Here is a 19,540-nt window from a genome sequence, read left to right as displayed (position 1 = left end):
CGTGCAGACATTCCGGGCCACACTCCAACTTTGTTGTGGAAAATTCTCCTGTGGCAAAGTCGGAGGGTGGCCAGGAAGGTGAAATTTGATGTCGTTGACATCGGCGAACGTAATAAAAAAAAGGTAACATTTCTTTGTATAATACTCTATCTGTACTGTAAACTTTGTTAGGATTAATATTTAAGCAGAATTCGTCACTAAAAACAAGATTATCTATTTGTTGGCACTATAAAATTAAGCAAATCTATTTCGTGTTGCTCAGATTCCTCGAACCAACAATACACAAATGGTTTTATTATATTAGGATTGACTAAAATCGTTGACTTTCTCTTTCCAAATATCTAATTATGAGTGAATTTCTTAAACAAATTTTCCATGGTTTCTTATTATTTATGCTAGATACTCTTCTATTTATCCAACTAGATCTTAGAAAAAGTTTGCAGTTTTGGCAACAGACTTTTGTTTGTTTGGAAAGTGAATTGAGTCGACCCACTTTTTCAAATCGGTGTGCGAGTTGGATAAAATGTAATGTGTACATAAACGTTTTTACACGAAGATTAATTATTCAAAATAGATTAAAACAATGGGATCGGTAATATTTCTAAAAACATTTTGTAAATTCTAAAAATAAAAATTATTCTCAGATTAAAATACGAGTAAAACTACTCTTTTGTAACCGATTTCGAACGATTTATACTAGCGGGCAAATGATTAACGAAAAGATACTATACTTCAACCAAAATCTTGTTGTTTATTAGATTCATAACTTCCAAATGCATTTCGCTAACAAAGCCTCATCAGTGGACAATTGGACGTCAACAAACCCGTTCACTTTATACTGGTAATTCTTTCCCAGCATGCATCCACGTTCATACTGACATTCTGGTTTATCAAATTTACATATTCAACATTACAAAAGTGTTCTAATACCTTCTTTTAAAACAGTTTTCTACTTTATACAGTATTTTTACATTATTCCTGTCGATTTTACAATGATAATTACTACAGTGTAGGTACCACGGTGACTCCTGTCATTTTTAACCGAATCGCAGCCTCGTGTTCTTTCAGGCATGTCTCAAGCTTTCTTCCCGTCTCTCCAACATAGGACTTCGTTTGTAAACAAGTACATGACAGTTTATAAACCACGCCTGCAACATCAAGTTGATTTTTTAACATGTTTTGTTCTTCGTTGTTTATAACATTAACCACATTCGACAATTTATTTTTCTGCTTTGCCACTACACATACAGAGAACTTATTAAAAGGCTTTTTAGTCGTGGCTGTGATTCGGCTAAAAAGACAGGAGTCACCGTGGTACCTACACTGTAGTAATTATCATTGTAAAATCGACAGAAATAATGTAAAAATACTGTATAAAGTAGAAAACTGTTTTAAAAGAAGGTATTAGAACACTTTTGTAATGTTGAATATGTAAATTTGATAAACCAGAATGTCAGTATGAACGTGGATGCATGCTGGGAAAGAATTACCAGTATAAAGTGAACGGGTTTGTTGACGTCCAATTGTCCACTGATGAGGCTTTGTTAGCGAAATGCATTTGGAAGTTATGAATCTAATAAACAACAAGATTTTGGTTGAAGTATAGTATCTTTTCGTTAATCATTTGCCCGCTAGTATAAATCGCTTGAAATCGGTTACAAAAGAGTAGTTTTACTCGTATTTTAATCTGAGAATAATTTTAATTTTAGAATTTACAAAAAATTTTTAGAAGATTAATTATTTGAAATATGTCAAACTTGCTCAAAATTTACCTGGCATGGGAATTCCATACTGCGTCTGTACCATGGGAGGAACCATTATCGGAACGGACATGGTCGATGCAATGCTGCTACTAACATTAGACGTGATGGTAGAAGTTCCTTCTGTTTTAATCCCGTCCTGTGAGTTCGGTAAAGGGTTATTCATGTGCTTTGCCGTCTCGTATGCCACTTTCTCCTTCTCCTTTTGTTTACGATATTCTGAAAATAGAACTAACATTAATCCTATGTGGCATAATAGAATTAAATTCACTTTAAATCAAATTCCTTTTGTGATAAAACATTACATGAATAAAAACACAGCTTTTACTTGATGAAGTATTAAATTATAAATATAGCAACATTAACTGAGATATCAAAATGTTTACCATCATCACTGCCTATGAATAGTAATGTTTGCTCATAACTATTCATTTTGAAGAAATAATTTGGAAGACTCCATTCATAAACATGAAATACCAGCACATTAAACACTATGCAGGATGTTCAAAAGTAACATAACCTTGGTGTGTCTCAAGCTTGTATGGTTGTATACTTTTCTATTCAAATGGTTGTATACTCTTTTATTCAAATCAAGTGCACCCAATTCAACACCACATAACCCACTGACTGAAACATTAAGTAAAGTGTTTACAAGCACAATTCATTCGGTACATTTGCGCAAAACACATAACAATGCCCGATTTAAGCATTTGTTATAACGTACAATAATGCAGTCTAGTTCCTGTTTCTTTTTGTGCATGTTTAATGCTCTTTGATGCTCTTTAAAATGTGTTTGCGCATTTGTTTGAGTTAATTCATTAGGCATGTACAGCATTAAAGCAATAAATATTTTAAAGTCCATTCTTTCTTTCTGCATATATTAACATGCAAGTCATTCATGCAATTTTAAGAGTTATATATATATATAAAGCATTTTTACTTAAATTAAACTTAAAAATGTCCTTTTCAAGATGCATACTTTAAATTAGCAATTTCAAAAACTGATCAAACTTACAAAATTTAAATAGAGAATTGCTCGAATGGTCTGTGAAGAACTCCAAAATAAAGATTCCATTACAATATGGCAAACAATTAAACTGTTATTGAATCTGTCCGTTTGAGAGTTCTTGGCTAGTCCAAGTATTTTCACACAATTTTGGCATCAGAGACAATAAAACATATGGATTTGGATCAAAGTGCAACAAAATTTATATTTAAAGAGAATAAAACCTGTTTATATTAGAATCATGGGGTATTGACTATTTTTTCCAGTTTGGAAGGTTTCCATTTTGAACAGGTTTTTTAAACATAAATTGTTCTGTTCCAAAGAATTTCCCCTGTTCTGGTTTATTCGGGTTACATTTTGGACAGATTTTACTGTATGTGAATTTCTCTAAAAATATTAGATATTTTCATTTCTTCTTAAATCAAAATATCTGTTAACTGCCAGCAGTAGTCATATATGTAGGAGTTAGATGAGTAGAATTCCTAAACTGTTAAGAAAATAAATGAGGAATTGCAAAGGATATGAGAAAGAATAGGAGAGAGAGACAAGTATGGGGAAATGACAGTTGGTGATGACGCAAAGAGAACTAAAGATGTTAAGAATGCAAGAACATTATCATTCTATTTATAATTTGAAGACGGTTACAAACACTGGAAGATTATTGTCATTTTTAGTTCTATCAGTATTTCTACAAATTTTGGAGGCTCAGATGGAATATTGAAAGAAATTCGTACAAGAACTTTTAGAAAGGCAATAATAGAATCCAGACAAGATGGCAGAGTTAGTGATGCTACAGTGAATGAAGAACTACGACTGACTGTTGTATCTAAGGACAATACGATGACAGAAGTGAAACATCTTAAGTGTGCTGATCTGAAAATCGAACCAGAATGATGAATATTGAAAATGACGAGTAGCAAGAGAGGGTTGGTGGAAAGATTGGAAGCGACACTTTTGATCGAAAATGCCAGATTGACGACAATTAACAACGTGCAAAGCAATGATGATGCTGATGAAAGCGAAGACGAAGGTAGTAATATTACACAATATAAAAGTGAGTACTCTAAGGGATTCATCAACATCTCTAAAGAGATGTTGATGAATCCCTTGAAACGTTCAGTGGTGATGATAGGAAAAATATCATTAAGTGGATCTCCAATTTTGAAGACATGGCAGAAATGCATAACTGAAATGGCATGCAGAGGATAATTTATGCAAAACTCAGAGGTTCAGCAAGAATGTACGTAAACTATGAACAGTGTACTAAATTGTGGAGAGCATTAAAGGAAGCTCTTTGAAGCAAATTTTCTCCAAAACTGAACAGCAGGAAGATTTGTGAGCAACTTTTGATGGAAGTGAAGCATCAGAGTGAAACTTATGTATTGGAATATATGTATTGGATGATTGAAATTTCATCACAAATTATGACTGAGGAAGAATCAGTGATACAATACATCATCAATGGAATTCAGGATGACCAAGTAAGTAAAACAGTGCTTTATGGTGTTACTACTTTCAAAGAATTTCAACAAAAACTGTGAATTTATGAAAACATGAAATCAGTCGTAAGCTAAATTCTAAAATGACAGCGAGATTCAAGAAGCTAGGATATGAGATTAAGCCTAATAATTCTTATAGAGATGAAAAACGTTGCTATAACTGTGGTGGGAAAAACCATGTGAGTAAAAGTTGTCTAGAGAAAGACAAAAAAATGAAATGTTTTAGCTGTAACAATTTTGGCCATATTTCATCTCAATGTCCACAGAATGTTGAGAAGTTATGAAGTAAAGTGAACAGAATTTAAGTCAAAGCCTGTAAAAGAAATCAAAATAGGGGAAGTGAGCTTTACAGCACTTATAGTTTCAGGAAGTGACATAAATTTGATGAGAGCCGATGATTACGTAAAGATGGGAGCATCAAAATTAACTGGAAATTCATTAGAATTTCATGGAGTAAGTGAGCAAAAGAGTTCTATACTGGGACTGTAGTAAGTGTTGACGGACTAAAATTTTCAATCCTCATACATGTGATTTCTAGTTCATTCCTTGCTTATCCCGTTATTGTTGGGTGTAGACTTTCTGAAACAAGTTCATATCAGTTTAAAAGAAGGTTGTGTTGAGAAAATTATTAAAGCAAACAATGCAGAAGTTAACATTTCAGACACATACAATATTGATGTTGCCTGCCTAGATACTGATGGTGTTTGACTTCAGCCATATCAATGATGCAAGATATAGAGGACAACTTCTAGATCTAATAAAAAACTACAAAGCAGTCAGAGACCAGGAAACATAACGAAGTAAAACTGAAGCTACAAAACAAAGTCAGTCAGAAGAAAGAGAAGTGCCTAAAGCAATTATTGAAAGCATTCAGGTGATTGTAAATGGAAAACATGAAGTGTCACTTTCCAATAAAAAAAGAGATTGAAGGTGAAAGTGATAATTTAGAAGGAACAGTAGTAAAAATCCAAGCAGGAATTCATGGTTATTTAACTAGAAAGATAATGAATTACCAAACAAAAGTCTGAGTACTGAAGAAGCACATAAAGATGATTCAAATAAAATTGAAATTAGCAAAGAAGAGAAACCACATGAAAAAGAAATATTACATTCACCCCCTACACAAGAAATTTCTGATAATTTAAATGAAAATGATGCTGATGTAATGTTGATCAAAGAAAACAAAGATATTATCACAGCTAGGCTCAAAAATGCACAAAAGGAAGATAGTGAATTAATGAAGATAATTAATAAGATAGATATAAAAAACCAAAGCACTACTGAAAGAGACTATTGTGGTTCAAGAATATGAAGAGTAAAATCGAAAAAGAAAAAGTTCTGTGCTTTGAGAAAGAAAGGGATGCAGTTAGAGCAATGGCAAAAGAGAGCGTTAAGAAACTGCAAGCAGAGAACAGGAAAACTTTTAACAAAAAAGGAAATGTCCACTAAATTATTAGTTAAACTAACAAAATTTTTGACCGGTCAGATGGGGACATTGGAGACGATGTCAGCTGTCACCGTGGCCAAATGTGGGGGTGAGACAAGTAGAATTCCTAAACTGTTAAGAAAATAAATGAGGGGTTGTGGAGGAGACAAGGGAGAACGGAAGAGAGAGACAATTGGTGACAACACGAAAAGGACTAAAGACATTAAAAAATGCCAAAACATTATTGTTCTATCCATAATTTAAAGACTTATGAATGCTGGAAGATTATTGTCATTTCTAGTTCTATCGCTATTTCCACATATATATCATTTTAGATGATAACATCATTATGTCCAACCATTTGAGTACAAACATTTATGCAACAAAAGAATACATCGCAACTTTATCGAGAGTAAAGCATTTCTCAGTTCTTTCGTTTTAAATTACGGGCATAAAATTACTTGTAACTTATTATATCTAATCGTGTTTGCATCCCTTACATAAATTTATTTGTCATACTATGTTATAATATCCGCATTTAACAAGATTTTCAAGATAAATGATTAGGAAGAATTTCCTGGAAATTATTATATATAGAAATTGAATATAGTCCAGTGATTCTCAAACTTTTTCGATCCACCGCCCCCTTTGTTCCATAAAGTTATACCCAACGCCCCCCTAACTCATTTTCTCTTGTGTGAGAAAGGATTGGAAATATTCTTAGGAAAACTTTTCTATGAATCTCACACTTTGTGCCCTTACTGTACATTGTTCTCAACATCTGGAAACCATTAAATGCAATGTTTCCTCTTATCCGTTTAACAGAGGAAAGGGAACGGCTGTTGGTGATCCCAACTTTTGTCTTTGGTCACCGTTTAGTACCCTGCCTCCAGCGCCCCCTAGATTTACTCACCACCCACAAGGGGGCATTATCGCCCACTTTGAGAAACGCTAATATAGTCTATCAAACTTTTATACAAAACAGTATTCAGAACACAACTGAAATATTAATTCTTAAATTAATATAATTTTTCATGTAAATATTCTATATTATTCAGTTTTGACTGTTCAATTACTCAACTAATTTTATTACACTTAGAACAATTTAGTTTCTATTAAATTAAAAAAACTTAATATTTCTCTGATATTAATTTCATCTTTGTTATGTAGTATAGACGTTATAGTATACAAGATCCAAGAAATAAGAAAATAATAATCTTGTTAGACAAAAATCATTCTAGAAGTTAAAAAACATTAGTAATTACTTTTCTTTAAATCATTAAGAATTACAATTTTTCCCTAATCAAGTAATTGTTCTTCTAACTTAGACATTTTTATTATTCCTAAAATATATTTACACAATTAGACACTAATGTAAATGCATGCTAAATGAAGCAAAATTAGCAATGTGTAGCACACTTTTGATAAAATGAGTACAGTAGACCCCGCTATAACACGGAACATATCTACCGTGTTATAGGGGGGTCTACTATATTGTTATATATTATTCAAATTACAAAATGGTTTCAAATTAACCTGAAAATTTATTGGCTTGAATTTAGAAATAAAAAAGAAAATCATCATAAGAAATATTTTAAAATATGCTTTACGTCTGATCAGAATTAGCTTTTGCCTTTGAAAATGGCATAAAAAAATCGTGTTATGTAAAATGCAATCATTAAATCCCATCTATTAATAATAACAACATAAATGTTTTCACTTTATAACAATTTAAAATTCTATTATAGATTATGTTAATAGCTACAATAATTTAATAAAAGTTTTTTTAGAATCCTTATATCTTTGAAAATTAAAATATTTTATATATTTTCTTTCGGTAGACTCAACTACATCATATTTCTGAATTATCTTATCACACGTCTATTATTAAATTACAGGAACTATAAAACTAGTCGAGTACTAGTACATTCATAGTTCGTAATTTGTTATTTGTTTATAAATCTTGTCAACTTACTTTTTTCACAGTAATACTAAATATGTTAATTATCGCATGCCATTCTAACCGTGCAAGCAGGAAATCGTAGAAATCGCAGACGGTTATTTTTATTCTCTATGCATGCAGTTTTTGAGAGAGACCTGCCATGAAAGATATTTACATATTATCAGTAAAACTGTCGCCAGATATGAATGTTAATAACTGATTTAAACAATATATTGTGATTGAAACATGTACGATATAAATTTTTTTGCGTAACAGCAAGTAAATTTTGTTGTTACGCAAATACAGTCTTTTTGTTCTATTACAGTCTGGAGTTTCAAATAAAATTTCTGATGCATTTTTGAGAAAGTTTTAATTAGTTATGCACATTTATACATTTTATAATTCACAAATTAAATATCAAATGTCAGGTGACTCTCATCTATTACTAAATTATTGTCTTTAATAATTATATAAGTAAATTTCTTTTTGAAATTTAAGTTTCACTTTTATGTAAATATGTTTAATTGTGTTATGTCATCTTACATTTAGTTCCATTTAAAGATTTTAAAGTGGAAAATCATCTGTTAATTTTATAGAAATGATTTATAGAATAGAAATTTATTTTACTGATAGATAATTAAAACAAACAGCTCACATCTTCATTAGGATAAATAAACGCTTCTTCTGCACCTGACATATGAATGAATTCGAAATTACTTTCAATGTAAATATTAACATAAATATTATTTGTATTAATTTGCTTCAATTAATTTTAAATACTGATTTGAAAGTCTGAATCATTTTAAAAGAATTTTTACAATACATTTGCACTAAAAATTTTGTCACTATCTGTAATTACTACTTAAATGGTACAGTACACGAAGCCAAAATTATACTATTACAAGAACTTTTCAGGGGTCAGAACTGTTTCGCTTCAACAATTTTAACATCATGCTATCAAAGCGAGGTTTTGTGAAACAAAACCTCAAGCCGAGATGCACTTAAATTCGGCCTTTTCTGTCATCATTCCCCAATGTTACAAAGTTCTTGTTACATGTAAAAACTTTTTCTTTGTAAGATAACAATATACAAGTTATCTATTGACAAGAGTTAAAGTAATAAATTTGCCTTATCTTTCAGTAAACTGAACTGTTTAAAAAAAAAAAAATACTACTTGAATCAATTAAAACAAGTTAATATTAATTTATATTCTCATCACTGACAAGTTATTATTTCATATAATTTACTTATTTAAATTTTTATTCTCTCTTCAGTCATTAATTTAGATGCTTATCAATAATATTGTATTATTGGTGATATTTTAATTGTGTCATTTAAATTCTGTAAGTAATGATATAAATTGTGTAAAAGATAGAAAATCATCATTAACGAAAGTTCTTGACTTATGTGAACTCTTAAACAGGCAGTTGAATGCCTTGACTTATAACTAATGAAGCCATTTATTATATGCCACTTTGAAAATATAGGGTGATACAGACAAGTGGTACACCTCTTTTAAAATGAAGGAAAATGAGTTTCATCAAAAATCCTAAAAATGTTGATAAATAAATTGAGTATGCTCTATCAAATGGTGACATTTTCAACTTCTGATATGGACCAGAAATAGGCTATGCACGATGAAAGTTAAATTTTTTAAATGAAATGCAGTATTTTTTTTTAAATTTAGATTCAGATTAAACTAAAAAATAAGACAATTTTATTGAAAATGTTTTTTCTGAAAATGCCTGAAGTGTAATGAACTCTTCTCGGCAAAACTTTATAACAAGCCATTTCATCACACTATTTTTCAGCTGGATGAATATTCAGTATCAACAAATCTTTATATTTACAATTCCATTTTAATTAAGTTTCATTTTTAGTTAAATGCTTATCAAAGATGTTGCAGTAATCGAAGCAGTAGTGTCCTATTGGAATGATATGCTGATAATTTTGGGTGATTATCAAGAAACATTCACTGCAGCCAAAAGATTATGGAGTGAGCATTATCAGAATTAGACTGATTGTTTGTGGAATGTTTTTTCAAATTTGACTAATCAAATCACAAATGAAGATGATGTTCAACTTCATAACACATGCAGACAGATCCTTTGTCCAATAAGAGATGAAAAAGCAGCAGGATGCTGTTTAAACAACAATCAAAATCAGCACCAAATAGGTTATGCCAGAAAAGTTTACGGGAACAAAAATACTATACAGGAGTAGTAACAGTTATTTTTTTAGTTTAGCATTAATTATGCATGATTATTGTGCTGACATTTTGATTATGTCTTTCCTGTATTATTTCTACTTCTATATATTTCCTACATTCATATACCACGGAGCAAGTTAATAAAAATATTTTCTAGCATAAGATATTTTATTTTGACAGTATCATTTTTCTCCAAGAATCTTACTTTCAAGATCATTTTCAGAAAAAAAACACAAGAAAAAAATGTTCTTATTTTTGAGTTTAATATGAATCTAAATTAAAAAATACCACTTTCCATTTAAAAAAGTCAACTGAAATGGACTATCAGGCTGTGGAAACAGCCTAGATAGTCCATTTCTGTCCAGTAGAGAAGTTGAAAACATCATCATTCAATACAGCATACTCAATTTATTTATCAAAATTTTTAGTTTTTGCTGATACACTTTCCTTTATTTTAAAAGGGGTGTATGAGTGGTCTGTGACACCCTGTATAAAATAATTACAAAATAGAAAAAATAGTAACTTTTATTTAGTCAGTTTTCTTTTCATAAATACAAACTGTTAGCATTAACTATCCTTTGAAATAAAGATATATATTGAAAACACATCCTATTTAAACACTACAGAATTTATAGGGTTTATTAACTTACAACAAAAGTTTCAAAACAAATTAACCACATAAGTCGAGAACTTACCATATTGGTTTATAATTAATGCAATACATGCACCTATATACAACAATATAATGTATATTATGCTGCATATACACATATACAGCATAACACACGTGTATATATTACACACAAAGTTAGAATTGTTATATAAAATATTAAATTTTACCTCTATATTTTTCTGGTAGTGAATCTTCATCAATCATACTTCCTTCTTCTAGAACAGACAGTTCTGTTTCACTTGGAAGTTTCTCAAAAGGTATGTAACTAACGCCAAATTCGACATCCCAGTATGATTTATATTCTTTTTCTTTGACTCCTTTCCCTGGTGCCCATGCCATCTGTAATCAATTTTTAATTAATCATCATCATATTCATAAAAATTAAAAAACATTTACAGATTTTTTAAAATTCTTGTCTACTAATTCATTTAAACAGATAAGATGTTAAGATTGAACACATTTCATCATTGTGTTATTTTATTGTACAATTTTAAATGCAATTTAATTGTGGAAGAGTATTTGTTAGAAATGAGTGTTTTATGTTAAATATCCATGACAATCAACTATGTTTGAATAGTATAAACAATTTAAAAGAGGATAGTTTACCTTAAATAATGATCCTTAGTCTGTATGTATATAGTACAAGCAGTTAGTAAAGATAATTACTGAATGTAGACCATAAAGTTACATACAAATAGATGCAATACCAAAGATTGGTGCACAAGCAGCTACTTCAGAATTCTATTTAAATATTTGCAAGCAAAAAAATGTTTTATGTTCTTGGTCTCGTAGTGGCAATTGAATGAACTGTGGGACTTCAGAGTAAAATGGTTAAAAAAAACATTAAAAATATATATATGTGATGATAATGTTACTGCAAAATAACACAGTAAAGCTTGCGTGTCAAAACTTATCAATTCATTAAAGGATCTTTATCTTCATTCTTGACTAGACTTTCAGTGCCTTCACCATGACAATGCTTTGGCACATCAAGCATAACTAACATTTTTGTAAAATTCAGATCTATCTATGGTTGTATATCCATCTCATGGGCCCAATCTCACTCTTCACACTTGTTTCTTTCCACTTATAAAGGTACAATAAAAAGAAAATACTTCTTAACGGATGATGAACACATCATAACAGTAAATATATTATACTATTATATCTGATTTACCCAGGATTTAAGTTTTTCAACTGATTTAATAATTTTTTAAATACTTCACATAAACTGGTTTCTTGATTAACAAAATTTATTATTTTCCAAACAATACATACAGTATAAAGAATTCAGATTACATTGATAATTCTCCTATCAATGGAACTATAAAATAAAATAAGCTTCAGGAAAATCAAATTTGAAACAAATACATGTGGAGGAGATCTGTTTAAAGTTGATAGAATTTTGTGCTAATATTGCTACTTTTAAACAATAGACACTATGTTATGTTCTTCCAATCAAGCTATATAAGAGAATTTTGTCAATTTTCTGAAAAGATTTCTCATTTAGCTGTTTTTCATTTAACAGCAAATTGTGAATTAGTAGTTAATTTGCAACAAAGAATATTTAGTTGCAAGGTTTTAACTAAAAAGTTATTCAAAAGGGTTAGGTAAATAATAAACATTATTATTAAAAATTATTCTGTTTTATATGTGCGGCACATAAATTTTTTATTTCCTAACTAAGCAAAGCTAAATTTGGTTTGTACTTATGTATTGTTGCCTGATGGTCTTATTGGGAGATCAGTCCAAAACTGATGAATTGTTTTACTAATATTTTTCTTTTCGTACGTATGAGGTTTGAATGTTTCTTCCCTTCTCTTTGTTTCTGTGGACAAATTCCTGATTACAAATTTGATTTGTAATTTAATTTTATAAAATAACATTTTGTTCATAACTTGTATTGTCTATCACTGTATGTTTTTTATATTATGACCATGTATCAAGAATGACATCCATATTGCTAATAAATAAATAAATGCAATTTATATGTGAATTATTACAAAGTGTATGATTTTGTGTTTACTATAATGATTACCCATATACCTTAAATATTATTATTATTATTATTTATAGCTATTCATAAATGATTAATAATATTGATCTTGTAAAGTAAATAACATTCATAATCCTCATATTGTAATATAAGATCATAAATGTCATTGTGAAAATCTATATTATATATTATATATACCGTATTTACTCGCATATAAGACGCGGTTTTTATTCATTTATCACAGCTTCAAATTCCTAGGTCGTCCTATATGCACGAGCAAAAGATTCTTTGCGTTTTTGCAAATAATTTTTGTGAACAGTGTATTCGCATTTTTTACCAGATGCTTACCCTCTTGTATTTAAAAATGTAAGTATTTTGTCTGGGTCGTTTGAATTGTTTTTGCATATTGTCAGGAGTAAAGATGAACAGCAATAGGAAAAGCAAAGCTTTTGAATTGAATTTCAGATTGAAATTCCAAAATCACACAAGAGCATAAGTTTTAATCCATTCTCACGTGAAAACAGATGATTATCCGGAAATCATAATTCAGAGAAACTCATAAGTGTAATCGACAGAAAGTGGATTCAACTGTTAAGAATTGGCAAAGAAGGTTCCTGATTATCCAGCTTTACATGTACAAATTATGTTGTCAATTTTACAAGATTTTTCCTTAAAGTTTAAAATGCCAGTAATCTTTGTAGGACAATACGTGCATTCGATATTTTACTTGTAATTAAACAAAATAAAATTAAAATTGTATTAATAAATCTAATTTTCTTTATTTTGGTCTTTAAAGTCATACCTCATCCTATATGTAGTCATCTTATATGTGAATAAATACAGTATATATCATTTAACTAGCAATTTGCACAAATATTTACACTGCTTTACATGAATTTGTCAGATATTTAGCAAGAATTTGTTTTTGGAAAAAATTATTTTATCATTAAATGAGTATCTTATATAAATTAAATTAATAGTCATAGCAATCAGTCAGATGAGTCTTGGATCCTAAAACTTAAGACTAATAAATTAATGTGAAGACATTTTAGTTTCTTCTATATATTTTTTACTAAGTATCTTTTAGTTACCTTAATATTACATCCCTGTAATTTTAAATTCCTTAGTTTTTGAAGTGCCCTGTTTGCATCTTGTCTTTTCTCCATACAAACAAAGGCACATCCTCTCGGTAGTATCATCTGAAAAAAATGAATTAATCAATTATTTAAAAAAAAGACTTGGCATTAATGAAACTTTCTATTCATTTTAAGAACAGAAACATTCAAAGCTTCAATTACACAAAAATGTAATATCAAAATCCTTTCAATGTGTATGGTGCTGTTGAGTAAATATATCAAATATTTTCTCGTACATTCTATTTTTTTTCCTTTTTTTAAATATTTACCATTTGAAAAATGCAATTTAAAAAAGCTTCTTAACAGATGGATAATAGTTAAATTTACTTAAAAATTTGATTCAATCTGTAACAATAATCGATACACTAAACTGACTATTTGGAATTAAGTAATGAGAAAATATGAAAAATTTCTAAATGAACAAAAAATGTGCTTATCAATATAAAATTTTATCTCACATCAGAAGCAAAAACTAAATAAATAAATAAAATTTGAAAAAATTGCAGTTTTCATTCCTGTTATTCATTTTTTTAAACTAATAAATGACAGAACATTGCTATTACGTTTGTGAATGTTAATAAATAGTATTAGCTAATAATTTTTTAGTAATTTATTAAAATTTCCATATCAATGTGATGATTTCCTACTTTTAACTGCAATACTTCATTAAATGATTAAAACTTTATTTTACATGTCATTATTATTCACATATCGATCATTAATATACTTTAACATATACTCAGACTCCTTAAATATTATGACACACACACCTTATCTTGCTGAGAACCAACATTTATTGCTGTAACAAACGTTTTCAATCTGATCAACAGGCCACTGTCGGGTATTTTCAATTCTCTAGAACATTTTAGAATGGTTCTCGTATAATCATTTGAATATAGAAACATCCTAAAATGTGTCATAACATTAATATACTGTTACAACATTATGAAGTCATTAAGATTTACAGTATTATTATTTTCTCTAATTGTGGAAAAATTATAAAGTTTGATATTTCCCTTTTTATCTCAACTTTTATAATATTCAATATATAAAGAAATTGAGGTTGGGTAGAATGAGACCTTGTAAACAGACATCCTACAACTAAAGAAATTCATATTACAAAGCTTTGTGTGCTTTAATAGAGATGCAACAGACTGAGCTTAGACTCACAGTTATAAGTGACGACCGAATGACAAAGTTCCAACGTTTACTGAATAATGTCTGAAATACTAAATACCTGAAATATACATAATACTATTCTATAAACAGGAACATATTACACCTAAAAATCAAAAATTGTCCTTATTTGAAAATAGTTACTTACGTCAATACTTCTGACTACTCCAAATTCGCCAAAAGTTTCTTGTAAATCGACTTCTGAAACGGTTTTAGGAACGTGTCCGAGCCATAATGTGGTACTGCACACTAAAAATTAAGAAATTTAAGATACACAATAATATAAATGATAAATTTACTAACAAGTAGAAAAATCATGATTCAAAATAATATTTTTTACACTTCTGTACTTGTAATATTTCAAATCATTAAGAATCTTTAATCTAATAAAACAGAAAAATCTTATACGTTTTTACACTCAATAAAAATCACTTTTAAGTGGCTCCGACAAAAGAATTGAAAAGCAGATAATTTTACCTATTATCTGATTTTAGAAAAAATACTGTATTTACTCACATATAAGACGAGGTTTTTATTCATTTTTTTACTGCTTTCAAAAACCTAGGTTGTCCTATATATGCAAGCAAAGGATTCTTCGCGTTTTTACAATAATTTCTGTGAACCATGTATACTTCATGCTGTCATTATACGTCTACAGTCTATTTAGCGTAAGTTGGCACCTACTGTAAACAAATTAAGACACACATTCCTTTGTTTATTGGTTTAATCCTACGTCCATTAATTAAAAATTGCATTGCATCTCGTTTGTTCGCAGAAAATAGTTTCCAGTTATTTATAAAAACATTAATGAAATACAGGTCACTTAGCAATAATTATAAATGTAATTACAGTATTTTTTATTAGTTAAATTGTTATTTTTAATGATTCAGAATATTAGCATATTCTGAATCATTAAAAATAAACTTTTTCCAGTCATGCACATTATAATGTTTTGGTTTTGTTTTCCATTCATCATGTATTAAGGCAAACAAGGTTGTTTGGTTAATACATGCATTTGATAATATTTTATTTGTGATTAAACGAAATAAAATTCGGATTGTATTAATAAATCTAATTTTCTTTATTTTGATCTCTGAAGTCACACCTCGTCCTATATGTGAGATCATCTTATATCTGAATAAATACGATAATTGATTTAAATTTTAGAATGAAATTTTTGGGTAAAGAAACTATGCCTGTAAAATTTGAGATAAGAGATGGTGCCTAATGTCTACTCTTAGTACCAAATTACTTAGTTTTTATTATTAATTATAACATATTAATAGCCCAAATAATTACGACTATCATTTGGCTTGATATCAATATATCAGGTTTTGGAAAGTTGATATTTATATATCTTAAAGTGCTTAGCTTTCCAACATATTTTATATTTTTCTCAAAAATATTAGCAAATTATAGCAACGTTACCAATAATTTTATAAATAAAATCTGTCAAATTCTTGATCTAACTATTTGAATAAACATACAATTAATGAAAGAAGATATTATCATTATTTTAAGTTTCAAGCAGTCTATAGTGCTTTAGAGACACAATTTGTCATACAGGATGTAGTGTTGAGTTTGTAAAGCCTTGCTACACCGTGGTTGGTCTGGCAAGTCTGGAACTAAGTGTGCCAGAAAATTCAATGCGATATAAAAATGAAAATTACCACTTGATAGAAGAGTAAAAATTTCCATTGCAATTTACAAAATCTATTATATACATTAAGCCTTTTTATAAATAAAATAAATATAAAATTTTCTCTATTTTACTGAAATACACACGAGAAAATTATTTACAGTTCTTTAGATTTATTTTTTTAGAATTAGCATATTAAAAAATTATTGTTTCAATCGGCAATAATGACACCTCAGTTAAAATTTTACCGGCTACGACATTGCCTCTGCACGAAATCAATTTCAAAGAATTATAAACAAAGACATTTAAAATTTTTACCTCCAACGTGATTTTTTTTGATGGGTGGTAAACCTCTTCTCCTTCTGTCACGTTCTCTTTCCCTTTCTCTTTCTCTTGATCGTGATCTGGAATATCTTTCTCGCTTATGTCTAGATCTAGAGCGAGAACCCGATCGAGACCTCGATCTTTTTCGACGTGGTGATCTAGATCGGCTACGATGACTATGCTTTCTAGATGATCTACAAAATATAAATCATATGTTTTATAAATATTCGTTCCAGAGGCCAGAAAGGAAAATCTCTTTGAGGCCTGATACTAGTATTATTAAATGTAGCTAATTTTTGACAAATTTCACACTGTTACAGTCACTGGACAGTACACAATCAATAACAACTAGTCTTTCGACAGAAGATGTATAAAACAAACATGCTGGCCGCTATAACGAATGTATAGGCTCACAAGATTACGAACTTCAACAATCACTTAAAAATTCAAATGAATTGTGCAATCTAACAGATGAAATTACTGCAGATAATAGTGAAGAGATGGAAGAGATATCGAAAAACTAATACATAAAAAAAGGCTAGTCCATTACAAAATAAACAAGAATTACTTCCTACAAATCAAATAGGAAATCATGTCTACAACACACATACATCATCACAGAGTTTTCTGTTACAGCTGAGTAAAGGTTCACAATACACACAAACAAAATTTGAATCATCATCATATAATTAACACAGTAAAAATTACTCATCTATTGACATTAAAAAAATAAAATAAATTAAGTTTCAAACATCAAAACCTGACTTAAAGAAAAATAAATACACAGCAGAACTATTAAGTCCATTACATTTACTTCCGTTAACCCTATTATATTACATTCTAGCATTAGTAAGTGCACAAGAATCCCATGCACTCAACTAACAGATTGGTTTTTCTTTCAATCTTATCAAATTGGAGCATTCTTGGGAGGAATTAAAACTTATTCATTTGTGAGAGTCTAAAACAATCAATTTCTATATTGTCTAACTTCCGGAGATAAAAATATTGGGGTTTGTCAAGTAAAAATGAGCTAGAGGTCATTAAATCACAAATAGTCGAACTCGGTTAAAACAAACAAGGATGTAAAGAGTTCACGGTTATAGCGAGCAAAACACCATAACAATTTTAATTTACGCATATTTCCATACATTTTTTTGCGGTTATTACGAGGGTACTTCATGGATATATCCAAGAAAATTTTCGGTAGCTATACAAACACACAAACATTCTTAATTGTTCAAGTAGTAAGAAATGTGATACCAAAGTCTTGGAATAGATAAAACTGAAAGGGTTACTTAGTTTTATGACCACTGGATAATTAGTTTTATGACCTGCATGGATACAAGCTTATTTATCACTTAACTTTCTTTATGGAGACTCTCCCCCTCTTTCATGACTAGCTTCAGGCCCTACACTGCCAATTTACCTAATCATCACTACAATTGTAAAATTGATGTATACTCTAGTTAGAAACAAACATTTCTATGAGAAAGATAATCCATGAAGAATAAAAATTTCTCATGAAAAAATTTCTCTTGTTTAGGAAAAAGTAGAAATTATTCAATATTAATTATATTGTAGTTTATATAACTATTAATAAAAATACAGTATAATGTAATTATATTATATATTTTTTTTTTACATCAACTTATTTGGAATTAAAAATTAAAAGATAGATTTCACCAATTATCAGTGACATAGCTACAAGTTTTTCCGCACCCAGGGTGTCCTCTACATATTTGAGCCCAAAGCAGTTGCCATTCTCTCCCTAGTTACATTATTGCTCTTTGTGGATACAAGTAATGGTTATAATGAGGAAATCTTGCCCTAAAGCTCGTTATGATCAAGTTTGACTGTATTTCTATTGCCTTAAAAGCAGTCTCCAGAATTATTTACTTGTTTATCCCACTGACAAGGGGACCTTACGGTCTCGGAAATTCAGTTCGGGATGAGACTTCGCAGGTTAGTAGTATACCTCAAGGGTGTCCACCCAGAAAAATTTTAAAGCGCACTAGCCAGAAGATTCCGAAAAAAAGGCTCTAAAGTTTTAAGCGCAGCTATTTCTTTGTGAAAAATATACAAAAATACAAGTTTTAAAGGAGTGAGATATTCATTATCATGCATTTCCACTGAATATTATGGGTGTGTTTCCTAGTAAAGCTGCTGGAGGATGCTTTAAGCAATTTATGCTTTCCTAGGAAATGCATCCTTTCCAGTTCTATGCCTCAGCATTGTTATTTGGCTGTTTGTATACAAAGAGCCAAACAACAATTTATTTGTTTTGTACAAATAAAAATGTTTAGTAAGAAACAAAACAGAATTTTTGTTAAGACTATAAAATATTGGAGGAAGCTGATCAAGAAAATTTGATGTGTAAAAAATGCAATTACCTATATGATAAACAACAATAATAAAACCCGTGCATTCGCCATTGCTAATAAATCCGAAGATGTTTATGTCAGAATAGAAAATTGTGGAAAAATGTGTTTCTAATTTTCCTGATAGCCAGTTTAAAATAGATTTTCATATGTTAAAATCTTCATTTCAGGTACAGTATGTAATATGCTTATAATTTATGGTGGCAGCCATCTTAACTTGTCTTCAGCGCTCGTGAACCTCTCTGGACTAGCTCTAAAGCAGCTAACTAAGAAATGAACCTTATGTAATACAAAATATATCTTCATAATCTTGCAAATGAATTTTAAATCTTTTTCATAATAAATTTAAATTTCCTTTGAAAGAGATATTTTGTAA

The 19,540-nt window shown here is 29.5% G+C and overlaps 1 protein-coding gene across 3 annotated transcripts in view; it reads right to left on the bottom strand.

Moving 5' to 3' along the window:
- Isha (Insulator su(Hw) mRNA adaptor) overlaps window positions 1-19,540 on the bottom strand; it is a 73,446-nt gene that overhangs the window by 2,943 nt on the left and 50,963 nt on the right. For all 3 annotated transcript variants that reach the window (XM_067268898.1, XM_067268908.1, XM_067268919.1), the window contains 5 exons: window positions 16,781-16,980; window positions 14,972-15,072; window positions 13,603-13,710; window positions 10,683-10,854; window positions 1,773-1,979 (listed from right to left, as the gene is read on the bottom strand). In XM_067268898.1, coding sequence (XP_067124999.1) covers window positions 1,773-1,979; window positions 10,683-10,854; window positions 13,603-13,710; window positions 14,972-15,072; window positions 16,781-16,980 — 788 coding nt within the window. The remainder of the gene's footprint in view (window positions 1-1,772; window positions 1,980-10,682; window positions 10,855-13,602; window positions 13,711-14,971; window positions 15,073-16,780; window positions 16,981-19,540) is intronic.

The sequence above is a fragment of the Centruroides vittatus genome, unplaced genomic scaffold (assembly GCF_030686945.1).
Source record: "Centruroides vittatus isolate TY-2023 unplaced genomic scaffold, ASM3068694v2 contig_1078, whole genome shotgun sequence".
Lineage (NCBI taxonomy): Eukaryota > Metazoa > Arthropoda > Arachnida > Scorpiones > Buthidae > Centruroides > Centruroides vittatus.
The sequence above is the reverse complement of the archived record's forward strand: the minus strand, read 5'-3'. Positions and strand labels throughout refer to the sequence as shown.